We start from the raw sequence: 27,671 nt of genomic DNA on the forward strand, positions 1-27,671 counted from the left end.
ACCTTTTACTATTAATAGAATGGGAAATAGTGATGAATTTGAGAATGAAGAAATCCAGAGAAGCATTTCACTAACTATTTCTCTAGATCAGGTTTTAGATCCTGAGGATGGGCCAGTAGAAGATAGTTATCGATTTCAGTTGTCATCTCTTGCCATTGGTGGAATTGAACCAGATACGGAAACAGCAACTGTAAGATTGAATGAAATTGGTAAGTAGTAGAGCAGCTAAGAGAAAAGATTGTTCACTTTTTGATAAAAGCACCAAACTTGGTACAATGTACCATTTTATGATACAGTACCATTAAAATTACCAATCATATCACACGCAAAGAACACCTTACTCAACTTTCATAGAAAATTTGGTGCTTTCATTACAAAGTTTTAGCAAATTTGTTGCTTAGCTGCTCTACCAAAGATTGTTATGTTGAACATTAGTCATAATTTTAGTCTTGGCTTACTATAACCAATTGCAGAAAATAAGTTCATTATATTGGTATATACTATTATTCTTAACCCTTAAACGCGCACGCAGGTTTTGAGAAATGCGTGTTTACCAAAATTGGTTTTATATTGAAAGTGGTGAGAGTTTGCTAAACTGAATTAGCCTAACACCTTATATAAACAGAAAGTTTATTCAATAGGCTATCAGGGGAAGTTTAAATAACCATTGTAACAACAGGCGCTCACTTGTTATGAAGCGATGAAGAACAGCGTCTTGACTTTTCACGATTTCGTATTCCTTCCGGTGGCAGCCATATTTGTTATTGGCTGAATCACGTGACCCATATATGGCCTGAGGCATAATCGAATGGTGAATCGATCGGCGTTTATTGCAGAACAATAGAATGAACTGGGAAGGAGATACGAGTCTTTTTCCAAAGGTATGTAAACATTTTTACGTGTTCATTTCGTAAAAAGTTAGTTTCATGGCGAGTTTTGGCCCTGTGTTTCAGTGTAGGGTAAAACCCTACATATCATTTCATTCGCTATTACATCAAGAATTAAATGATGGCAGTTGCATAGCCATAGGGAAAATGGTTCGGAAGTTACAGCGCTTTGTTTACTGCCATGCGTGAGGGCCACTATAATGGCCTTTGCGCGTGTAAGGGTTAAACTGGTACTACTACAAAGACACAGAGTAGAGTAGCATAGTGCAAGAAAATGGGAATTTCATACAACTATGACACTTTCCAAACAGATTACACTTTTTATTACATTACTTTATTTTTATTGATATAGTGCCACTGCAAAATTTGACCTTTGGTGACCTTTACAGCCTTTTTTACATTGAAAATTCTTTATTTCTGTATTTATATCCCTGAGACTGTTAAGAATTAAAATTACCGTAGATTCCCTAAAAATTCAGCAGAAATAAATTAATTCCATTCGTGTCTGGCCAAACAATTAGGAAAAAATTGTACCAACCCGGTACTATTGTCGAATTTTAGGGATCTATCCCTGATACAGTCTGCATGCTTCATGTCTATGTTATTTACGATTTACGATCAGTTTACATTTAACTATTGCTTACTTTCTGGTCTACTGGGACCAAAAGGAACACCTTGAGGAAGAACTGATGGTGATACTGCAACTGGGTCGACTGCGACGCTCGCAAGGAAAGGAACTATATATTGTGACTACCTACATTATCCAAGAGGGCCGATCAACATTGCTCTCCAACGTAATAACAAGGATTTCAACAACTAATAATAGAAACCACAGTCAATAATTATTAAAATATCTTGATTTGCATGTGATAATTAATTAAATCTCACTACCAGATGCTGCATTGAGTGTTCCATCACTAACAACTCAAGGGTATTACATTATAAGGTTCCAGTTGTTGGAGATATCTTATTCTGTGAACAGAAATGAAGATCATTTGTGGTAGCTAGCCGTGATGTTACACGATGATCAATTTCACAGAGCCATAGCATATTGTGTGAGGCCACTGGGAATCTTCAATACTCAAGAGCAGGTGCTGAAAAATTTGCGCACTTATAATTAGAAACTTTGTCTTGCTTGCCAAAACTTAGAGCACATTCTGTTCAATACACAGGGAGTGCCGAATATTTAGAGATGCCAAAATTTTTGGAAATCTACAGTAAAGGTGTTGACCTAAGAAACAACTTGACTATTGTTTGAAGTGAATAGCCCATTCCACTCCAACGTTATGACCATTTTTATTAGTGACAAAATTCTTGGGGTTTATTTACCCTTGGGGTCTGAATCACCAATGAGTAGGTAAAACCAAGTTGTTACTTCGAGCAAGACTATTAATTTGAAAGTATTGAAACCATATTTTAAGGTTACGGGATACTGTAAACCCACACGTACACTATTATAAATCATTTTTCATGATTAAGGGTTTTGATTTCTCTTAATCCATTGTTATCAAATATTTATGCATTCTAGTTGATGCACAACACAACAACACGAAGCCCCCATTTTGTTTGACAGTCACTCACTACCTGTAATCTAAATCTAATCCAAAACAGCCAAGCTGTTAAAAAGTGCGGCCTCCAAAAGGCTATGGTGAAAAAGATGTGAAATCAAAGGTGGCAGCCAAGAAATGGCTGTGATGGTAGGTTAATGGTAAAAATTTTAATAACAACAATTCAGATGAATTTGGTGCCGTTTGGTCTTGGCACAAACAAAATTCACCTGAATTGTCGTTATTAACTTTTTTTACCATTAACCTACCATCACAGCCATTTCTTGGCCACCACCTTGGACTTCACATCTTTTTTCACCATAGCCTTTTGGGGGCTGCACTCTTTTTTACAGCTTGGCTGTTTTGGATTAGATTTCACTTCTTTTTGTATTTGTATATCCCAAAGCCGGCCTATGGCTGGCTTTGAGGCATTTTTAACCTATCTTTTTTTTCTTTACCACAGGAAGAAGAAAAGGATGAAGCAGATTTTAAATACTTTAACTATTTCTGTATAATTAACTTGTTTGCAGCTGACCTCTCTACTGGGTGACTTGAAATGTAACTGAAGTCTCTACAGGGTGATTTGTTTGCAGCTGAACTCTCTACATGATGGTTTCTTTGTAGCTGAACTCTCTACAGGTGACTTCTTCTAGCTGATCTCTCTACAGGGCAATTTGTTTGTAGCTGAACTCTCTACATGGTGGTTTCTTTGTAGCTGAACTCTCTACAAGGTGACTTCTTCTAAGTGAACTCTCTACTGGGTGATCTTTTTTCATAGCTGAACTCTCTACAAGGTAACTTCTTCTAGCTGATCTCTCTACAGGGTGAATTGTTAGTAGCTGAACTCTCTACAGGGTGATTTGTTTGTAGCTGACCTCTATACAGGTTACTTCTTTCTAGCTGATCTCTTGAATTCTCTTCAGGGTGACTGCTCTATTAGGATGACTGCTCTATTAGAGTATCTCGATTTCGCACTTGCTACACCAAGTTGGATTTCGTGTTATAACTTTTTAAGTCTGATTCTTCTACACCATTGAAGAGCCTTTCTAAGATGATTACTCCATCTGTACAGCAATTTTCAAAGCACTGCTCTAAGTGGCTTTGCTGGTAGGTGTGGCAAGTAGTCATATTTTATTAGCTATTCTCGATTGCATAATTGTTACACACTGTTGGTTTTTTCGTTGTATCTTCATGGTTTTTAGCTCGATTTCTTTCAAACCACAAGAGGTTTGAGGTTCAATAGTTAACCTATTCACCCACCGATTTTCAGCTTCTTCCTGTAAGCAGTTTCCCCTGTAGGCGTGACAACATATTGGTATTATATTTCGTGAATAATCGCTAATAACTCTGCCTGTTTATCGTATTCCAACCAAACTTGGTACTAAAATGTGCCTTTATACCCACTTCTGTGTGCCAAATTTCAAGGCAATCAGATATGGAGTTCGCATTTTATGGCAGTTTTTGTACGTTAATGAAAAGATGAAAAAGATGAGGAAAAAAAAAGAAACTAAGCCAATTTTTAAAGTCACATATCTCGGGAACGCTTGCAGCGATTTTGCTCAAATTTGGTATGTGGAGTACTGAAGTTGGCAGGCGTGTCCGCAGCAAAAATAATCTTGTTTCATAAAGGAAGCACAGAGCTACGAAGGTGCGAAAATCACGTTTTCTTTCTTCCTGTCAATAAATTATACTCACGGGTGTTGCATGCTGGCTTCTTGGCTGCACAACACACTACCATGTGTCTTGATACAGAATCTTGGCTAGATGCATGAGACTGAAACCTGAGCCAATTAATTTTGGACTTCACCATCCTCTGAACCTCGAAGCAAAATTGGACCCACAATTCTATGGAATCACTATGACAAAACCTGCATAATTCAGACATCATATTGCACGGTTATGACCAGACCCTTCAACTCATCAAAAAGAAAGCCTCGTAAAAGGGTCAGCAATGCCAGGCTATATACAGACATATTTGAGCTGAAATCACTGTTGGCTTCATGATTCCTTGTTTCCAGCTCAATGTTCTCATGGATCCTTGTTTCCTGTCTCTTGTTCTGTTGGCTCCTTGTTTCCCAGCTGTATTTCCTTGTTTCCTGGCTCTCCTGCTGTATATTGCTTGTCTTGCAAAGCTGTAAATCATAAAAATAAACAAAAGAATTATTGACATGACTTTTTACTTCAAAGAACATAATATAATCATTGCTTCTTAAAATCTGAAATCACCAGCATGCTTCCTTGAGAATTAATAAAACCGCAGTATTCACTTAGTGTAAGTGACCGATTATCGAAAGAGGTTTATACTTTACTTCATAAATATCTCCAGGAAAGCAGTATCAACCTCGCATTTTCACCAGGAGGTAGCACCTTTCTCGTAGAATACCTCACATAAGTTTGAACAATGGCATCTGATTAGTATCCGTGTTATGAGCGGATTTCTGCACTCCATAAAATACGAATTATCAAACACCAGTACCAATTATCGAACGCCCGTTAACTTTCATTGATCAATTATCGAACGTTTTACACCTTTTCTACTGTGGTGACCTCAGTGCAATCTGTACACTCTTAATTATTATGTCAATGTGTTAACTGAAGTACCATGATACTGTAACCGAAGTATAGTTTTGATACAAGTATGCACTTGTGAGTTACTATGGCGAATCATTTAGTATTAAATGCGTACATTAAAAAATTACTACATTACAAACAATAGCACAGTCTTATCACCCTTGTTTACAACAACCCTTTCTCTACAGTCTTCGTGGATACATCTTTCTCTCAGGAAAATGATAAACAGTCAGCCAATTCTGCCGCCATAGTCATCCTCAAGTTATACTTCTTTCACGGCAATTCCTGTGTTGTTTTTCTTCATTTCATCGTCGGTGGTGATGAGTATCAAGACTGCTGTGATGTCCACACATAAACTCTAAAGGATGGAAAGCTCATTAAGAATAGACTACACTATTGGAATTCTCCATATAAACACCTTACGAGTATGTGGAATAATATTGTAAACTTCCGAATACGTTACGTGATTTTTATGTTCGATAATAGGTCACTTACGATAACACCTACATACATATGCATGTACCTATTTCAGCAATTTCACCTTTATATGGTTTCTTGTTTACTCTAGGCACAGCCAATGAACCAATATCAGGGAACCTTTCTTAATCCACCAACATGGACGACACTTCCTCTGCAGGATAAATTAAATGCCTCACAGTGCTAGTGTATTAAACATATCACTCTGAAAATTAATACAGTGACTACAGTCTTGTGAAATATAGCTATGTATAGTACATATACATACCTTTTTAGCTTTTGCTAACTGTGGTTGAGCTCTGGTCAAGGCGCACTGCTGGCACTCACAGATATTTCTGCACAGAATGGTCGATACTGTAAATACCTTTATAGAACTTTTTTTTTTCAAGTGTAGCATGCATGTGCCTATTCATTTACGAAATACTACCTGTACTACTAGGCATATTTCACACTGTATGTACAACCATATAAAATTTCATACTACAACTGTAATTATCATTAACGTAATTTTGATGTGTACTGTACTAAGAGGTGTCAGAAATTTTGGTATTCTTGTGTCATGTGCAGATATTGTTGCACATCATGTGTGTAGGATATTCAAGAAAAAGTAACAGTTATATAATTGAATCCTTTACTAAACAGCCTGCTGCATAAGGCGAATGCCATTTTAGCCAGACCCATTTCTGTCAGGTTCATACATTAGCGCCCTGACCTTCATTTAAGGTACGACATTTATTTGAGTAGGCATTGTATGTCACAGGTCTCTACTGCCAGTTAATTGTAGCTTGCATTAGCCTTGTAATTCAGATATGATGAATGCTTGGTTCTTGTCCCAGGCACATCTTGATGTCACGTGATGTTCCACTATGATTATCATTGCCATTGGATACTGTAGTTTCCTGTGAAGAACACAGCTACAAGTTATAAAATAACATCTAGTTATCAATGTATCAATTAATTTGCATGCCTTGCAAGCAGCATTTGTTTACACTTTAGTACAGCTAGCTATAGTACAGACCTTGTGTGCATATACTTTCAAATATTTTTTATAATGCCTCACGTGAATGTGAGCATGTTTCTCTATGTGTATAGAGTTGATACTAGCTATGCCCAATGATCAGAAATCGGCTAGCTATGCCCCTGGCAAGGTGTCAATAATGCAACAATAGCTGGCCATCACTATTCAGTGGACTGGATTAAACTGGACTGACATACTTTTTTTAGTTTTTGCACATTCTGTGATTGGATTCACTAGTCAAGGACCCTTAGGGAAACTGCAGCCCACTACTAAATGCTGAATATGATCAGTGAAATATGTGAAAACTGTCTCATAGCCAATCAGAATTTTGCTACTGTTTGTTGTGCCAGTATACAACACTTACCCTGGTGTATAGCACTGCTGCAGGAAATGTAACAGTGATTGTTAAACAGTGATGAAATCCTTTAAGGTTACGGAATAGTTTAAAATACGTGGGCAGAACAAATTACAAAACCCGCTTTAAACCAAGCAGGGATAAATAATTTCAACTGTGTTGTGTTAGCAATGCAACTAACTGTGCTTGTTTGTTTTTACTACAGAACAACGACTGTCCTTGGGTGTGTGGTCCACAATAGAGCGATGTTTTATAAAAATGCGCCGACAAAAACCAGACTAACAGATTACTGAATCCTTATAATTTCAACACAAGTGGCTAAGCAACTAAAATATCTCGGTCCTGTGGAAGCGATTTTTTAAGTTACTGGTAGTATAAACGTTTTATTGAACTTTTAGTAGTTTTTTTCGAGTGAAACAAGCTCTTTGAAGGCTTGTATCTGAGTCAATGGGGAGAAAAACACCAAAAACGCTTCCACAGGACCTAATAAATTTAATATACAGTATCACTGTGCCCCAGAAAAGCCAATAGAGCCTACAGCTTTTGCTGCATTTGGCGGCGGAAAAACATGGTAGTGACAGCTGGAGCTGAGCGATGTGCGGGCTGGCTTACTTGTGTTACTACAACAATTGTAATGTTCCACCTACCTCAAACTACACTGTAGCTACATAAAAACATTAAATATGAAGAGCTTCACCTTCATTTAAAACTTTTCACGCTGCTAGACTGGTTTTATGGGCTTCTCAAAAAGTATTGATAGGCATTCAAAATTTTGAATGATTGCTCGTGACTATACCGTAACCTTTAGAGTCTGAGCTTGAATAGCAAGCTAGTTTTGCATGGTGTCAGATTCTATTTCAGCACATGGACTTAGATTTTTCACCAAGAACATTTATAATCTCTAATTGATAAGCCTCTGTGCTGAAATCAAGCACCCTTTCTTGAGCTTGCTCTTAGGATATCTTGAAGGATATCATCAACTGGCAAATTGATCTATCGCTATACATTAATTTTCTGCAGTATTATTATATACCAAAATGAAGTACTATTGTGCAAAACCCTCAGGGGAAATTGAATAAATAAATTACATGGATGTACTATCTCTAGATCTGCCGTGCCAGATGACAACACTTTGTTTAGCGCTGTGTCCCGTTTTATAGCAGGACCATAATTATCACCTCGATTACTCAGCACACAAACCAGGTAGCTATAAAAATGCAATTTGTACCTAATGAACAACTTACAGTAGCTTTGGCTTTAATTTGCATAAAACAAGCAGCAGCGTAACTTAGTCTTTGTGTGACAACATGTGGGCAAAACCAGGGACAAGATTTGGAATCTATAAGATCTTAATTATCCTTAACATGCTGATTGGTGTGGCAACACCTTAGGGCAGTGTGCACTCGGCATATTCGAGCAGTGCACACCCCCGAGGTGCAATCACCACTTACCATGTATTTAGTATGAGTGCATACAAAATAGACATAACTATATAATGTTTTCCTAGCTATACACACCACCCTTCCATCACACCTAGCTCTGTTGCCTACTTTTCTCCAGTTCTAACCACAATAACATTTTCCACAAAGCCATAAAGTGTACACAACAACACCAAACAAACAAACACTCATGCAAATATCTACCACATAACATATTGCACAATTGCCATAAAATATACATAACAGCACAAAACACAAATAACATTCATACAGATCTATACACAAGTACTTTGAGAAAAGGAAATTGTTGGAGTAGGGTGTAATAACTTTTGCACAAGCCATGCATACAAGCATTATGGATATGGCACAATACATAACTGGATTTACAGTTGACCATGAAGTAAATATGTCTTCCAATTAGTACAAGATTGCAGCAACGCACCATATATGCATAGCAATACAACGTGATAGCAGCAACCAATGAATAATCATACAAGTTAAATTTAGCGTAATTGATTTGTTTTGGCCGTGCACAGGTAATTAGCACTTCATCCACCTAAATTCTTCCTCAGTTCCCTATCACCCCGTTATAGCAACACTGTACCATATTAGTTGGTATTGTGCACACATGAAGGGAAACAATTCATATATCCAATGGACAAATACCTATAAATCTTTTATGCTTTAAGAGAAAGGAGGGTACATGCATGGTGAAATTATGCACATTAGGAATATGTAACAGTCATAAATGATGCTTTGTTGCAGCAGCATGTGATTTATGTGAAATGAAATGATAAGTAGCTCTTAGTTCAAACACATATTGTGGCAAAAATGTATTGCGAAGGCCACAACTAACAACAGTGAATTGGCAACACAAAGAGCAGAAAGTCAACTCATCCATCTAGCCCAGAAACATAGTTGCTGGACATGTAGAAGTCTGGCTCTATGCAAAACTAGCTTGCTACTCAAGCTTGCATTCTAAGGATAGCTTGAAGGATGTCATCAATTGGAATGTTGATCACTGGTTAATTATTGCTGTCACATTCCCTGGACATATTCATATTTTTGGTTTTGCACTTTTATTTACTGAGCCTTACTAGTTACTGGTCCTGCAGCCCACTACTAAACACTATCAGTGGAATATGCAAAAACAGTCTTAACAATTTTACTACTGTTTGCTATGCCGCCATATAGCACTTACTCCTTATCTGGTGTAACAAGTCCAGTCCAGTGTTCCAGTCATCCACTGAATAATAACTGCCACAATGGCTTTGTGTTTCCTAGCATGTTGTAAATCGTCTATAGGTTTTGCACCACCAATTGATTGACTGATGCCTTCAAATCAGCATAACTAATGGCTAAGGCTACAGTACAATGCATGTATCATGGACTGACCTTTGTCCTCCTTTCTGACCTATTTCTTTTCACTGGTAGGGCAAGGTCTCAATTTATGATGGTTTCCTTGTCGCATTCATAATGGGAATTGTCCATATTTTCCGTATATATAGTAACTGGATTGACTGCAGTGGAATTTCTCATACTGCTCTTCTTTTATAATGCTGTGGAATGAGCTAAACATAGTGTGGAATTATTTTTTTATGGTATAACCACATCGTTTAAAACAAACAACATAAGCACAGCAATGTGTGTATACAATACTTCAGTTGAAAATCCCATACAAAGTCACCACATATTTTTAATTATGGGATTCATCATTTATGTAGTACGCAACTTTTCATTGGACATGAAAACAACAGTAACTGAAAATGAAACTCCATTACTCAGTAATTCATAGCTGGTGCACACGTTCAGTCACAAAACTATGCCTGCACCAGTTTTTCTTTTGATGCAAGATTTATATATGAACATGTCTGATAATTGTGAACAAGTAGATATAAACTGGAGCTGTTACTAGTATATCTGCAGGTGTAGGCAACCTCCTTGTTTCACTACTTTTATTTTTATGATCCCTCATTGAGTTTAAAATTGCTAATTTTCTCTTATGGATGTTTGTTTACGCTTTGCATAGATTTTGTAACCGCATAAACAGTTTGTAGTATACATGTGACACTTCACAATGACTTGACCTCTTTGTTCCCGTCAATCTCCTGGGTCATTTGGATTGCACCAGTAAGAGACTTTGCTCCGTGACATTTTAGGTGTCAAGTGTATTTCAGTCTATCTACTATGGAAAGTGCTGTACATCCAGCGTACACACCACCGACTGATGAAGTCGAGTAGAAAATGCAAATTCTGTTCTAGAATGATGACACACTTGATACATGCCATGACATTTGATATCTGCACTTGAGTTGCACTGTGGCACAACACGCTGACTCCACCTTAAAAATTCAAACTGTGCTTACATGCATCTACTGGAGGCATGAAAGGGACTTTCCAAGGGACTTCTCCTAAATACATCACTTGATCTCTATCTATTGCATACTTTTTCGTACTTTTTCATGTTCATTGCTTAACAATGTGGTACATGCACTATTATAGACTGTCAAAGAGTTGTTTGTGTGCTGGAGTAACATATAACTAGCGTTGAGCTAGCCACTTGTGATGGTTGGGCAAATGTCCACTCATCCTTGGCTATGCCAATGCACCTTGCACTGTTCACAAAACAGGTTCATGTTGTGCTACTTCTAAAAACCAGTCACCATGCAGCTAATTCTAACTAAATAGGCAATTAATCAACTTGTGTATAATTTGTTTATATTAACACTATGCTATTATCAATTTAGCAAGATAATTAGAATGTTTTCTGTAATTCACATGTTATTTTTGAACTTGGTAATTACATTGCTATGTACTGCTAAGGAAGGGTAACTTGAATAAACCACTTTAAACCATGCACAGAAGTATCTTCTGAACACAAATTGTTTAGAGAAAGCCTCATTTTGGTTTGCAGACACACACCCCTTCACGTCAAAGAATTTCATTATTCCTGGTAGTGTACAAGGATACAATAGACACTATTTTAGTTGTTTTACACCCATTGTAAAAGGCATTCATAATGTCTTCAGAAATTTGCTTCATCCATTTTTCAAGCTGGCACACTCAAAGCGAAAGTTTATCTAGACTAGTATTGGTACTGTACAGCCTTCATTTCTCATGTACAAGCTGTTTTTAACATAAGCAGTTTAGCTCATGTGGGTGTAGAAAGACAAACATGAAACCTAGAGACATACATATAAACACACTTTTTCAGAAAACAATTTCAAGAAACCAGACAGTTAGCTGTAGGTACGCCCCTGGTTACGCAAAGAAGGACAAAGGTAATCCATGGTATGTGGCTGGATTCAGGAGAACACCAAGAACACAACACTACATGAATAAACTATAGAATTTTACTTGAGTGGTCCACTCCCAGTGGCAAGCCGTACAAGCAGTCTGAGGCCTTAATGGAGCTCTGGCCAACCTGGGAATGACTGTATATGGCTGATAAAGACCTGTGCTGTAAATTGCCTTTCATTTTAGACATGAATGGCCCAATTCATCCCTACACATTCCACTTTCATTCAATTTTTAAACAACCTCATACCTTCCTTCCTTCCACCACCCCTGTTAGAGCTTGCTTGATACAGTCAACATTGAGAGAAAGACTATCTAAAACGGCTATTTGTACAGTGGATGTTCTGGAAGGAATTTAAAATGTGTACACATAGCTTCAACCACCCACCCATTTGCAAAAACTTTTGTGAAGGGGCAGGCGATGCCAGACTAGTCTCCGTGTTTCAAAATTTTCAATTGTGGGTTTACTTGTGTGAGTCATACATGGTGTAAGGGATAATTTAATGGCAAATCAATCAAAACTTGTAACGTGATAGAGCAACCACTATTGAGTTATGAGTCATTTATATAGGTGTGTGAAGGGTTTTGCATGTTGCCTTACCAAAAAGTTACTAGTTTTGACCTCATGCACCATTTAGCGTTAGGGTAGAACCCCAGCTAGGTATCATTTTAATCCTTGTTACATTATAAGTATAATTATGGAAATTGCATAGCCATAGGACAGATGCTTTGAAAGTTATGGCCCTTTGTGCAAGGCATGTGTTTAAATCCATGGACAGTTTTCTGGATTATGCAGGTTTAAAGCACGAAGCCTTTTTCCTTAGCTATTGAGTTAAACTTGTCTGAAGCATCAGTAAGTCAGTCAGTCAGTAGAAAATTCCACCATACTTCTTTTGCTTATAATAGCAACTAATTGGAAGCATTTTAGGTCAAACTAAATACACTTTTGAGCTTAACTAATACTGCCAAAGTGCAATGGAATTATTGTGAGGCTGGTTTCTGGTTAATATTTCTCAAGGAAGGTGCAAACTTTCACGATCAGTAGACAGTAGTAGTACTACTGTACTCTTTTATAACAAAATGCATTATGGAAAAAACAGCCGGCATGGCTTGAAAACATTACTATCCTAAGTGATATGTTACTTAATAAAGCTCAAGCCTGTGAATATGACTTACATTTGTAGGAATTTAACATTGTTGTTGATTATTGTATATATAATGTTCTCCCCTACAGATCCATGTGATGATTGTCCAGTACGTTCCACATGTCAACCACACACACCCCTTGATTGTGGTGTAGATTGTGTGTGTGAACTTGGTTACTCTGGAACCAACTGTGACATATTTGTTGGATGTACTGATCCTAGTCCTTGTATGAATGGAGCAGATTGTATACAGGGTATTGACAACTTTACATGTTCATGTCCTCCTCCACTAACAGGAAGGTTGTGTGAAGTTGACCCAATTGATGAGTGTACACCAGGACCTTGTGTGAATGGTATTTGTAGTGACTTCATTAATTTCTATAACTGTTCATGTTATGATGGCTACAATGGTACTAACTGTACAAATAATATTAATGACTGTCCTCCTCAGCCTTGTATGAATGGTGGAAGTTGTATAGATGGTAACAACACTTTCACCTGTAACTGTACTAGTCCTTGGACTGGAGATGTTTGTGATGTTGATGGTATTGACAACTGTACTGGTGTTGACTGCATTAATGGAAATTGTGTTGATTTGGTCAATGACTTTATGTGTCAGTGTGATCAAGACTTTGAGGGTAGATATTGTGAGAGCAGAATTGATCACTGTATGAATGTGACATGTCTTAATAATGGATCATGTGTAGATCAAGTTGACAACTTTACCTGTCAATGTAGTCCAGGTTATGAGGGTAGACTGTGTGCTGATGAAACTAATGAATGTGATCCAAATCCTTGTCAGAATTTAGCAACATGTGATGATTTATTTCTTGACTATAATTGTACCTGTCGACAAGATTTTATTGGGAAAAATTGCAGTGAAAGATTTGATGATTGTGAACCTCGTCCATGTCAGAATGGTGCAACTTGTATAGATGGATTTGCCAGTTACAGATGTGAATGTCCTGAAGGTATTACTGGTGAAGATTGTGAGACAATAATAGACCAGTGTGATCCTGATAATCCTTGTATGAATAATGGAACATGTACTACTATAGTTCCTAATAACTACACATGTACTTGTCCAACTGGTTACACTTCTAGAAATTGTTCACAACTAATAGACTATTGTGATGGAGTGTTGTGTATGAATAATGGAACTTGTATAAACATTCCATTGATGGGTAATTACTCGTGTATGTGTAGTGATGTGTTTACTGGACGTAATTGTGAAACAGAAATGAATCCATGTTTACCCAATCCATGTCTTAATGGTGGAAACTGTGTAAATATCACTGGTGGCTACATGTGTGATTGTGTAGCAGGATTTACTGATGTTAACTGTACTACAAATATTGATGATTGTAATCCTGATCCTTGTGATAATAATGGAACTTGTACTGATCTTGTTGATGGTTACACTTGTACTTGTGTAGCAGGATTTACTGGTGATAACTGTATTACAAATAGTGATGATTGTGATCCTGATCCTTGTGATAATAATGGAACTTGTATTGATGAAGTCAATGGCTACACGTGTAATTGCACTGCAAGATTTACTGGTGTAAACTGTTCTACTAATGTTGATAACTGTCACCCTACTCCTTGTGATAATAATGGAACTTGTATTGATCTTGTTGATGGTTACAGATGCACTTGTGTGGCAGGATTTACTGGTGTTAACTGTACTACAAATGTTAATGATTGTGATCCTAATCCTTGTGATAATAACGGAACTTGTACTGATCTTGTTGATGGTTACACTTGTACGTGTGTAGCAGGATTTACTGGTGTTAACTGTACTACAAATGTTGATGATTGTGATCCTAATCCTTGTAATACTAATGGAACTTGTACTGATCTTGTTGATGGTTACACTTGTTCTTGTGTAGCAGGATATACTGGTGCTAACTGTACCACAAATATTGATGATTGTGATCCTGATCCTTGTGATAATAATGGAACTTGTACTGATCTTGTTGATGGTTACACTTGTACTTGTGTAGCAGGATTTACTGATGTTAACTGTACTACAAATATTGATGATTGTGATCCTAATCCTTGTGATAATAATGGAACTTGTATTGATGAAGTCAATGACTACACATGTAATTGCACAGCAGGATTTACTGGTGTCAACTGTACTACTAATGTTGATAGCTGTCACCCTAACCCTTGTGATAATAATGGAACTTGTATTGATCTTGTTGATGGTTACAGATGTACTTGTGTAGCAGGATTTACCGATGATAACTGTACTACAAATATTAATGATTGTGATCCTGATCCTTGTGATAATAATGGAACTTGTGTTGATCTTGTTGATGGTTACACTTGTACGTGTGTAGCAGGATTTACTGATGTTAACTGTACTACAAATATTGATGATTGTGATCCTGATCCTTGTGATAATAATGGAACTTGTACTGATCTTGTTGATGGTTACACTTGCACTTGTGTAGCAGGATTTACTGATGATAACTGTACTACAAATATTGATGATTGTGATTCTGATCCTTGTGATAATAATGGAACTTGTATTGATCTTGTTGATGGTTACAGATGTACTTGTGTAGCAGGATTTACCGATGATAACTGTACTACAAATATTAATGATTGTGATCCTGATCCTTGTGATAATAATGGAACTTGTACTGATCTTGTTGATGGTTACACTTGCACTTGTGTAGCAGGATTTACTGATGATAACTGTACTACAAATATTGATGATTGTGATCCTGATCCTTGTGATAATAATGGAACTTGTACTGATCTTGTTGATGGTTACACTTGCACTTGTGTAGCAGGATTTACTGATGATAACTGTACTACAAATATTGATGATTGTGATCCTGATCCTTGTGATAATAATGGAACTTGTACTGATCTTGTTGATGGTTACACTTGTACTTGTGTAGCAGGATTTACTGATGTTAACTGTACTACAAATATTGATGATTGTGATCCTAATCCTTGTGATAATAATGGAACTTGTATTGATCTTGTTGATGGTTACAGATGTACTTGTGTAGCAGGATTTACCAATGATAACTGTACTACAAATATTAATGATTGTGATCCTGATCCTTGTGATAATAATGGAACTTGTGTTGATCTTGTTGATGGTTACACTTGTACTTGTGTAGCAGGATTTACCGATGTTAACTGTATTACAAATATTGATGATTGTGATCCTGATCCTTGTGATAATAATGGAACTTGTATTGATGAAGTCAATGGCTACACGTGTAATTGCACTGCAGGATTTACTGGTGTAAACTGTTCTACTAATGTTGATAACTGTCACCCTACTCCTTGTGATAATAATGGAACTTGTATTGATCTTGTTGATGGTTACAGATGCACTTGTGTGGCAGGATTTACTGGTGTTAACTGTACTACAAATGTTAATGATTGTGATCCTAATCCTTGTGATAATAACGGAACTTGTACTGATCTTGTTGATGGTTACACTTGTACGTGTGTAGCAGGATTTACTGGTGTTAACTGTACTACAAATGTTGATGATTGTGATCCTAATCCTTGTGATAATAACGGAACTTGTACTGATCTTGTTGATGGTTACACTTGTACTTGTGTAGCAGGATTTACTGGTGATAACTGTGCTACAAATATTGATGATTGTGATCCTGATCCTTGTGATAATAATGGAACTTGTATTGATCTTGTTGGTGGTTACACTTGCAGTTGTGTAGCAGGATTTACTGGTGATAACTGTGCTACAAATATTGATGATTGTGATCCTGATCCTTGTGATAATAATGGAACTTGTATTGATCTTGTTGATGGTTACACTTGTACTTGTGTAGCAGGATATACTGATGATAACTGTACTACAAATATTGATGATTGTGATCCTGATTCTTGTGATAATAATGGAACTTGTATTGATCTTGTTAACGGTTACACTTGTACTTGTGTAGCAGGATTTACTGATGTTAACTGTACTACAAATATTGATGATTGTGATCCTGATCCTTGTGATAATAATGGAACTTGTATTGATCTTGTTAATGGTTACACTTGTACTTGTGTAGCAGGATTTACTGATGATAACTGTGCTACAAATATTGATGATTGTGATCCTGATCCTTGTGTGAATGGTGACTGTATGGATATGCTTAATGGCTTTGTGTGTAATTGTAGTGAAGGATACACTGGAGATCGTTGTGATCAAGATATTGATGATTGTGATCCTAATCCTTGTGCAAATGGAACTTGCAGAGATCGAGTTAATGGATTTACATGCGAGTGTGATTCAGGATTTACTGGACAACTTTGCGACATACCCATAGGTGACTGTTCAACTGATGAAGATTGTAGTAATGGGCTATTTTGTCAAAAGGTTTGTCCTACAGACACTTATAATGTACACAAATCCTTATTATCATCAGAAGTTACTCTGACTGGAAATTCTTATGTATCAATATCACCAAGTCGATATCCGACATTCACTGCAAACTTGGCAATTGTTGCAAGACTATCACAAACTGTTAATAATAATGGATACTTGCTGTTCTATGGCACATCAGATAGGTTGAGAAATCTTGCAGTATACCTACACAGTAACTCAACAGTGACCACCCTCACATTCTATTACACTGATAACACTGGTGATTTGAAATTTAGACGTATCAGGTTTAGTCCATCACTTTCTGATGGTAATGAACACTGTCTGATAATAAATGCCAATCAAACTCAATTCACTGTGTACATTGATGGTACATCAGCCGGCTTCAGGGAGATTAGCTCACCTGACTTCACATATGGAGTAAGTGTATACAATACACAAGAATGCAAGTTGAATAATTTTAGCATAAATAAAAGTTTGTCAGTTTTACAGTTAATAAGCAATGTGTATGGTTCAGAACTTGTTGAAATCTAAAGACCACATACCAAACTCATCACCAAAATTATTCAAGTAATAATTAATAGACAATTTATAGCCATAAAGTGTAAGCTGATATGTGAGTTTTCTGAGAAGTAAAAAAGAAATCAAAAATAGGGTTCAGGTACTATATCGCCTACTGTAAAGTTAATGTCCTTGTACATGACAAAGTGTATATGCATTATTGTGTTTTAACAGGTTAGTACTTCCACTCCTGCTCGTCTTCTTGTTGGTGGCAGAATACCAGGACTGTATCGCTTTGCTGGCACTATCAGATCTGTGGCAGTATTTGAAGGTCTTCTAACAGATTCGCAAATTCAAGTGTTGTGCTCCTCAACCCTTGATAACTTGCGAGGAACTTGTACATTATTCCTGTCTGACTATACCACTTGTCCTCCTCCAGCAATGGAACCATCAAGTCTCTGTGTATCCACCCTCAGCAGGTAATGGTATTTGTAGGATTTAATGAATAAAAATTATGTTCTTTACAGTAAATCACTACCCTGTTAGGCTTTCATACAGAGATTATTTCTTTATTCAGTATGAAATTTTAGGTACTGATATGTGGGTCAATTGAGTCAAGCAACAACATAGCCTGCAATGCAAATGTATGCAGTAGAAAATCTGCTGTGAATATCTCAACTACAGCCAAGAATGTTATTCTGCAATGTTGTAAGGCAAATTTTATTATACAACCGTAGATAATACACGCCCCTATGGATATAAACTAATAACTAATATATTAAAAATTATAAATTTAAAAATGAAGTAGGAATCCAAGCAATAAAAAGTAGTGAAACAAGAGATGAACAGTGGTAGCTAATACAGCATAGTGGGAAATCCCTACTTTGGCATGGTATAACAATTATTTTGTGTCCAATGACAAAGTAGGATTTCCCACTGAGCTATACTGTAATAGCTACCATTGTTCATCTCTTGTTTCACTACTTTTTATCGCTTGGATTCCTACTTCATTTTTAAATTTATACTTTTTAATATACTAGTTTGTTTAGTTTTTTTGATAAGGCATACAGCTAGCTATAAACATGTGACTGTTCTATTAGGGTGACTGCTGTATTAGAGTATCTTGAGTCAGCCTGCAAAGATGTGTGCTTGCCCAAAAAGGGGTGTGGTCATAGTGGTTTCGATCAATTCATATAAGAGAATCTCGAATCCGAGCTCAAATCAGCCTACCAGCTTGAAGGTGTGTGGTCCCAAATACAGCTAGTGTAAAAGGGGCGTGGTCATCGTGGTCTCCATCTATAGATCAATAATACGTAGAATAAAGAATGGGTGTGATGTTGTGACTTATCATGGAGTACTGGTACCTCCGTACAGTAGCGTAGTCTAAGCGCCTTAAATAATTTAGTGTAGCATCTATTATTATAAAAGTATTGATATGGAAAATTAACGCCTCAATATAGTTTCATTGGATGAAGAAGAAGACAAGCAGCCTGATTGAAGATAAAAGAAAAGACAAGGCGCACAGGGCGTACACTCGTCGGAACCCCAAAGGCACATCCCACCGGTGAGTTTGTTGTTGTGACGTAAAATGGTGACCGTGCACTGCTTCGTTTGGGCTCAAGGCCTGCGACTGTGGTCAGTGAGTGAGTGAATGAGTGAGGGAGCGAGCTAGCGAGGGAGGAAGGGAGGGAGTGAGACAAAATTTCAAGTTTTGACGATTTTTAAAAAATTCTGTATCCGGCTGCCAGTAAGCACTTTCTTGTTTTTAACACTACTGTGACATTTGATGCTAGATGGACTAATATTACTCCATAAAGGTGATTTCGTCACATTAGAAGTTTCTAAGCTAGTTTTTAAAAGGTGGGATTTTTGGCAGCACGCATCATTTCGGGGGATTCTTACTTAAACAGTACTACCATACTGTTTGATAAGCACCACCTGTCCTAGAATAGTTTCGCACCCCCAGTGAAATGGCCGTCAAATTTGTCTATGCATTCTCTCAATGATGAAACCTTTTTAATAGCACTGAAATCTTTGTGAGGGATTCGTTATTCATTGTGAAGTGTAACCAATCAAATATTGTAACAGCATGTTTGGTTGGGGTATTATGGGCGATGGAAACCAGAGATAAATTTCCAATGATTTAAAATACAGTTTAGTACACACCTTCCAACAAACAAACATGGTTAGTGAGAAAAACTGATAGTTTTTTTAATGGTTTGTCTGAAAAGGCAAAGACAATGTCTCACCAGGAATCAAACTCGAAAACCATCCTGTGTCTATAACTTTTCCCAGCAGAAATTTTTATGACATTACCATTACAGGCAATATAACAGTCTTATTAAAGGTTTATCTCTCGTACAACAATAAACAAAAAGACAGATATTTGCAAAACTAGGATAGACCATTTCCTTTCTGTAGAAACATATATGCTCATGTGAATAGTTTCACATCCATAGGGTATTATCTACGATACAACCAAACAGTAGTTTTCCAGTTAATTTGTATCACCGCCATAACCACTGCATGGCGGTTTCAATATATAAATGGCCATAGCATCACATTCTAAATGTTCTGGAACTTCAGTCAAGCATTTTAGTAGCCCCTGCAGCGGGCACACCCTTAACAGGGTTAACCGGTCTCTTGCACACTATTGTGCAATTCGATGATGCAATTGCCTATTTTAGAATGTCGATAACAAGCATTGTAGATGATTCCTTGAAGTGATAATGGCACTACTAATGAAGAGTAACAGAATTACATAGGTGTGTTGCTACTTTTGTATGCCTCAAAACAGTGACCTTGTGTCTGTATGCGCATGCGCGCTTGCTCAAATGAAAACCAGACTTGGAGATAATCACTTTAACTGTAAACAGATTAGTGATGTTTATTGTATTATTCTAAACAGTGCTAGCCTTCAAAGTTGTGAGGTTTCATGTTTGGCTGATTTTTGCACTTTAATGTTATATAATGGCTTCATGATTGCTCTTTTGTAAACAGCCACTCAATAATCAAATTCCTTGTTCTATAGCAACTAAATAGACATATAGTTTTATGGGATTATATGGTATGGTGTGTAAGTTATAATAGTTTAGAAGTAATAAATTGGAGCCTCTACAAATTTGGTGATAAGGGCCTGTAATCTTTACCGTGCAAAAATATGCATAAAAGATCTTAAAGTAGTAGTACCACAAATGACAGTTTGACAAAAATCAAACGTTTGCTAGATAAATGTTTGGTGAATTTACCTTGAGTATAGAACAATGGCTAACAGAAAAACTGTCACTTCCTCCAAACTTTGTCATTTACAATACTCCATAGGTACAACACTCCATAAGTACAACATTTGTGTGATATAATGAAGTGCAGACACTCTTGCTTTTACAAAAATGCACTTAAGTACAAACGATTGACGCCAAACTACCAAATAAAACAGTAGCTTACACAATACGTATTAGTATATGTAATAGGATGGATGGCTGTGGTATTCGAGATTAATAGTGCGAGCATTGTAAACAGGAAGGAGTAAAATAGTGCGAGGCAAAGCCGAGCACTATTTCCTTCCTGTTTACAATGCGAGAACTATTAATCCCGAATACCACAGCCATCCATCCTATTAAAAATTAATCCGACAACCATAGCAACTGTTACTAGGCGACAGAAATTCAAAAAATAACCACTGCAAAAGTCCAATCACATTTAGCAACTGTTGCCTGGCAACCGTTGCTATGGTCTCAAAATGACTTTTACCTTAGCAACCATATTGTTTCATACCTTGGAGGCATATATCACTATGGTGACAATAGTTGTCAAATCGGACATTTACTTCTAATATAAACACACCACACTATTTTAGCCAATCAAATTAGTATTACAGATATTTGTCATGGGGCCTTGACAAACAAGTGTAATACTAATTCTATTGGCTAATCGCTTGACGTATTTCAATGTAATACGTCAAGCTGCTATTGAGAGTATTATACAGTAACACATTCAGTTGTTGGATTAATACATGTTTTTTCCAAAAAGCTTGATCAACAGTTGTATGCTCATAATATGCTGTCACACTAGGTGTAACCCACAGTCAGCCTGTTTATCTGATATCAATGATGAGTATCAGTGTCAACCAGCACAAGATAGTGAGTATAACCATCATATAGTGTACTAGTAACATGTTAATTGTGTAGCTTGTGAAACTGATGATGACTGCTTGTCCAACCAGTTCTGTGGGGTCAGGGAATATCCTGCCTACCCCAGTAACTATTTTCCACGAAATGATGAACAGCCAGCTGGAGCCATGACCGTATTAGTCAGCAATGACACATCATTTAATGGATCAGTAATAATCCACAAACCAGCTGATGATCACCCTGATGTGATGATGGATATCACCATATTTGCTATAGTACAACAAACTGCTGACAATGATGGATATGTGGTCGCTAAAGGTGTCAATGATCAGTTCAGAGATTTTGGGTTGTACCTACGTTCCACTAAGCAACAAGTCTGGGTACCATACCGTACAGTTGGTGGATCTCGTGACATCATCATATTTGACAATGTGCTACTGGACAACACTACATTCCAATCCATCGCTGTAGTAGTGGACAGTGTTAACAACAGATGTGTACTGTACATTGATGGTGCTGTGGAGCGCAGCAAGTCACTGATAGGACGACCTGAGTTTAATCCTGGAGTAAGTTGATGACTTCATAGTAACATACTCTACCATGCCAAATCATTATATAGCAAAATTAGTCAGAAATTTCCCAACACCTTGTACCACTGACTATATACTGATGTTAAGTACCAAATTCTAACACTGTAGATCCCAACCCTGGTTAACCAGCATTCTATATACATGCTACTGCTATTTGTACAATGTGTATAAGTGCCATCATTGATGATTTTGCATGGAATTTTACAGTATAACACACTTTATGTTGGAGGTCGTCCAGGGACAAGGAGGTTCCGCTTTGATGGAATAATCAGATACTTGGTAGCTCAGGATACAGTGTTGTCACATGACGAGATATCCAAGATGCACAATGACATGTTTGAGATCACCACCTCTACTACAATTGGTATGGTCAACTACTGTACCAACTACAGTGTGGCTGGTCAAGAGTGTCAACTGGGAGATAACACTGACTTCAGGTTAGTCAGTAGTACAGTTACAGTTATAGTAAAATTATGTACAATGTATACTAGACACGAGTGTTGCATTCAGATCATGCACAAATAGACAATTTAAAGCAGATGACACTCTGTTTGAAACTCTAGTAGAACAGTCATTTCTGTAATAAGCACTACTACAACAGTCACTGCATTCACTGATCAGTATAGATATATGATGCCCCAAACTTTATCTTTATTAGCCATTGTTGGAAATTTAGAAACCAGTCATTAAAACTAGGAGCCATCTGTGCTTATGTATATGTACTGCCTCATATGCACACCTTTGAAAGTCAAACGTAGGAGGGTACTATAGGCGAAATCCTGGGTGAGATTAAATATCACAATAGTGATGATGCACATGCACACAACACACTCATGCACACCTAAACACATGTAGGAATACTGGCATGGTAATCACAAGGTTTCAGTCTTGGGCATATGAGTAATACCAACTTTGCAAATGAAAAAAGTATGGAGACATCATGGTATTGCGATACTGTTTTGCCACTTACCACATATTATGTAGTCAGCATGAATGTAAAGTGAATGTATGCAGTGTAGACTAGATAAGCAGCAAATCAGCTCCCAGGGTAGAGTGCAGGCTCGTGCACCATTTTTCGTATGAATCAATGTGAGATGTGAAAAAGTTGTCATTAAGCCAGCAAGTTTTGCCAGTCTCTTACAAGACTGGCAGATGTATTTATTGGGGTGGGAAGGTTGAATTGTATATATATACTGGTTTCATTATCATGTTTCAGATAATAAATCTAGTGATATGTGTACGCAGGCCACTCCATATGTATTATCTGTACACAAAACTACCATAAACCACACATGTGACCAGTTGACCACAGCTATACAATTGTGTACACTTATCACACTCCTCCACAGGTGTGGCTCTAGTGCAGCATGTATCCCAGCAGTGGAACAAGATGTTGTGTTACCTACAGCTAGCATGGCCTTTACAATATCAGACATTATTGGACACTGTAACTCATATTGTGACTGTCCTGATGTGTACCAGCCTGTGTGTGGAGGAGATGGACAGACCTATACTAATAGGTGTTTTGCCATGTGTGCTGGAGTAGAGGTAACCACTACTGTTATTTGTTGTGACATAATATAATGTCATCTCATACAACAGGTGTTAGATGATACTGGACCATGTACCATGACTTACGGTGACTTGTACACTGAAGTGTTCCCTACCACTTAACCTGCCCTTAAATCAAATGATTAACACTAATGACATGACTCTTTGGCTTATACACACTAACACAAGTATATTATATAAATATTAATTTTAGTCCAAAAGCATTTTACTGTATTTATTTGTATATTTATTATCAGTGTAATGTATTGTGTACAGACTTGTTTACAGAGAATGTGTGGGGCAATTGGAAATGGTAGAAATGGAAACCATGCAGAACTTATATACCGTATAGCCTAAATATTTCAAGGGAAAAATATTTCGAGGTTGAGCAATGTTGCTAAAAATAAATTTTTCGCAGCTTTCCCAAAATGTATTAGACTGGACGGAGGTCTAAATATTTCAAGGCTAAAATTTTCACTGATAATTCCCAAAACTGCGGAATCAGCAAAGATTTCCCCCTCAAAATATTTAGGCTATACAGTAATTTGTGTATGGCCTTTATCCTTGGTTGGTACTTCTGTTGGAGAGGAACAATCGAAGCTAAATAGCAAAAATTATGACCTTTAACCCATTGAACTGTGGGGTATCCCACAAAACACCACTGATGTACTGGTCTCACTGCAAGCCAACTCTGCTGCATATTTCGTAAGCATCATCTTAAGAGTTCTGTTATATCTGTGAACCCATGCATGGTCTCCATGGATTTTCTCAGAGCAGTTATAAAGAACTTGCAGTTTTGGTATTGTGAATAATGTTTGTATGTAGTCAACTTAGCATTAGGAGCTCTATAGATGTACATCACTGCATGTGTGTGTGCTTGCATCATTCTTGTGTGAAGAAAATATTATTGTTACACTTCTCCTGATTGTGGCAAGACAATTTGATGCTGCAAACGTCTGTGAAAAATTTGCAAGAAATCAGAGTTATTCGCACCAAATTGGAGTTATACAGTGTGTCATACACAAAGTAATAGTTTGCGTTTTCATCATAATTATGATCCTCCAGGAGATCATGTGCATTTTTACACTGTTTGTCCACAATTGTGATAGAACTGGTGGTTCTCCTTACACTCGTGGTTATATAATGAAATTAATGAATATATAATATCATTTGTTGTACTGCTGGCACAAACTGAATGCCTGTTTGAATTACGCATAATTTTGTCTTGTATCAGGTTTGTGTATGTTTTCATAAGGTATTGAACCGTAGTCCGTAATTCACATTTGTAAAATAATTTTCTTATGCAATAATTACATGAAAGTTTTGCTAAAGACTCTAACAGAACAGTTATTCAGATAAATCACATGAAAACAAAGTGAATGGTGATGAGAGGCATCTTATTTTTATATACAACCAGGGGCGGTGGAGCAGGCCAAGAGTGAGGGGGCCAGGCCAGCTGAAAGGTGAAGACCAAAAAAAAGGTCATTGCTTGCTGACAATAGCTGTTCTCCACCAATTATATCTCTTTATTTATAACCACACATACGTAGCTAAGTAACTTGCTAAACTGCTTCTCTGAATACTGTGACTGTTCTATTAGAGTATCTCGATCTTTTCTTGCAAACAGTGTCCCATAAAAGTGGGTGGGGGGTAGGGCATAGCCCCCCCGCCCCCACCGCCTATGTATACAACATCAGAGCAGGGGTCTAGACTCGGCTACCATGCATAATGTGATCAGTATAGGAGCCCTGATAAGACTTGTAAACATAAGTATATTAGTAGGCATTCCAGTATCCGAGATTTTTTAATTAAAAATTCTCCGTATATTCCCCAATAGAACCCTGGCACAAAATGACAACTCGTGTTTAACTTGGGATTGCTCCGTCGTCCGAGCTCCAATGAGGATGAAAATCGCTGTGGGGTTTGTCCACACGCTGATCATCATGTAAATCTTAGTTTTATCGTGCGCGTTACATATAAGTAAGTTCTGTGTTGTTTCGTAATCTTTTCAAACCTTGTAATGTATGTAGAATACTTTAAAACTTTAAAAAACGTACTGTCGGGTGGAAGGTAGTCACTGGTGCTTACTTTAAAGTGCGTAGTTACTTCACTCGGGTTAGCGATTTTCAGCTCCAGAGCAATGTTCTGATGGCTGTGTCATCAGCTCAAAAGTATAAACCACTTCAAAGTCAGCATAACAATGCCATAATTGAAACCACAACTCCACCGTAGGTATTGTTGCATCATTGTGGCACCTCCACTTTAGTTGTTTACCTTTATAAGTTGCTAACTTGATGTTTTTACCAACTTGAGATAGCCACTTGCCTATGGGTATACACCACTGTATTGAGAAGTATGCAGCAGGTGAAATATATTTGCTCACCACAAAGTATAGGTACAACGTCGTGCTGCAAGATGGGTAGCATCGGATTACAATCCAATGAGTAGTGTCACTTACCTGTTGGATCAACTGCATTGGAAGAGCCTACAGAGCAGAAGATGTATTGATCGTTTGAACTTACTATATAGAGTATTACATCACGCTTTGCCATCTATCCAGCTCCCTGAGTATTTCAAGCCTACTTCATATCCAACTAGATTGCATCACCAATACAGATATATAATTCCTCCAACTAGAACACTTGCTTACCAACAGAGTTACTTTCCAGGAACTATCAAGCAATGGAATAACCTCCCTAATCACATCATCGATACAGAGTCACTAGAACAGTTTAATAATTGTATTTTTGGACTAGATTTGTTGTAATTAACCCCCTTTTTGTTTTGAGGGTCCCCCCCCCTCCTGGATGTAACCAGCACTGAGTGCTGTCTTTCCAGTATCTAATCATAATCATAATAGTATACAAAGATCGCTGAGATCCAATAAGACCTGAAGTTACTCAGTCTCATTACATGTACAAATTTGCAGCTAGGAGCAACTGCAGTTTCAAGATAGTCCAGATTGCTAGATGGCTTCCTGATTCAATTGTGCCGTTTTCCCCTTTAAAATGTATGGGGAGCCCTGGAGAAAAAATGTACCTTTTTTCAGTTTTTAAGCACTGTGCATGCCAAAGTAGCTAATTCCAACCCAACAAACTATATATTTCTGAGATCGACAATCAATACTCTATCTATTGAGCATATAAAAAGCCCATTTTTCCAAAATTTAAAAATCGGTCTGGAATGCCTAATATTAGATTAGTAAGATAGAGACATATTACTTAAATGCGACTTTAGTTGGTAAAGCTTTCCTGTGAGACCAGAATAAATTAAAATACATTTTCCTACAGATAGCAGCTCAGGGGCGGATCCAGAGTCTGGAAAGAGGGGGGGGGGAACCTTGCTGAAAAAAAGTTGAAGAGCAAAAAAAAAAAAAAAAAAAAAAAAAAGGTCACAACAATAATAGCTAGTTATCCTTTACCAAATATATTATATCACGTATGTTATGTAAAATAAAATCCTATTTATAGCTTCCTAAGTAAGCTACACTTCCCCATGAACACTGTGACTGCTTTATTAGAGTGATTGGTGATTGACTGCTCTATTAGAGTATCTCGATCTTATATACATTTTTTTAAGGGAGGAGGGGGGCACGTGTGGATCCGCCACTGCAGCTACATGAGCTGGCCAGTCCAGTTTATTATTAAACGTGATTCCCAGATTCTTCTGAGTGGTGACTGTAGATAGCTCTGTGAATGCAATTAATCTAAACATTAGGTGGTATATAGACAATATTAGACAAGGCATGAGGTTGAAACCATATAACACTAGACTTCTCAGTGTTATATTGC

At 37.3% G+C, this 27,671-nt stretch overlaps 1 protein-coding gene and 1 long non-coding RNA gene across 2 annotated transcripts; one reads left to right on the plus strand and one right to left on the minus strand.

The window, feature by feature from the left end:
- The first annotated feature begins 2 nt into the window (after positions 1-2).
- On the plus strand, positions 3-24,191 carry LOC136263601 (neurogenic locus Notch protein-like). The gene is made up of 8 exons (XM_066058227.1): positions 3-209; positions 12,826-17,528; positions 17,844-18,088; positions 21,681-21,748; positions 21,797-22,305; positions 22,537-22,766; positions 23,679-23,877; positions 23,932-24,191. Exons 1-8 carry the CDS (start codon positions 20-22, stop codon positions 24,001-24,003), a joined length of 6,216 nt encoding a protein of 2,071 aa, XP_065914299.1. The 5' UTR covers positions 3-19; the 3' UTR covers positions 24,004-24,191.
- A 1,916-nt stretch (positions 24,192-26,107) lies between these two features.
- LOC136264311 (uncharacterized) lies at positions 26,108-26,730 on the minus strand. The gene is made up of 3 exons (XR_010705066.1): positions 26,339-26,730; positions 26,264-26,288; positions 26,108-26,205 (listed from the first exon to the last, which is right to left on the minus strand). It is a non-coding gene; the product is annotated as an uncharacterized lncRNA (long non-coding RNA).
- Positions 26,731-27,671: the final 941 nt, after the last annotated feature.

This window comes from Dysidea avara, chromosome 8, assembly GCF_963678975.1.
Source record: "Dysidea avara chromosome 8, odDysAvar1.4, whole genome shotgun sequence".
NCBI classification, from domain to species: Eukaryota; Metazoa; Porifera; class Demospongiae; order Dictyoceratida; family Dysideidae; genus Dysidea; species Dysidea avara.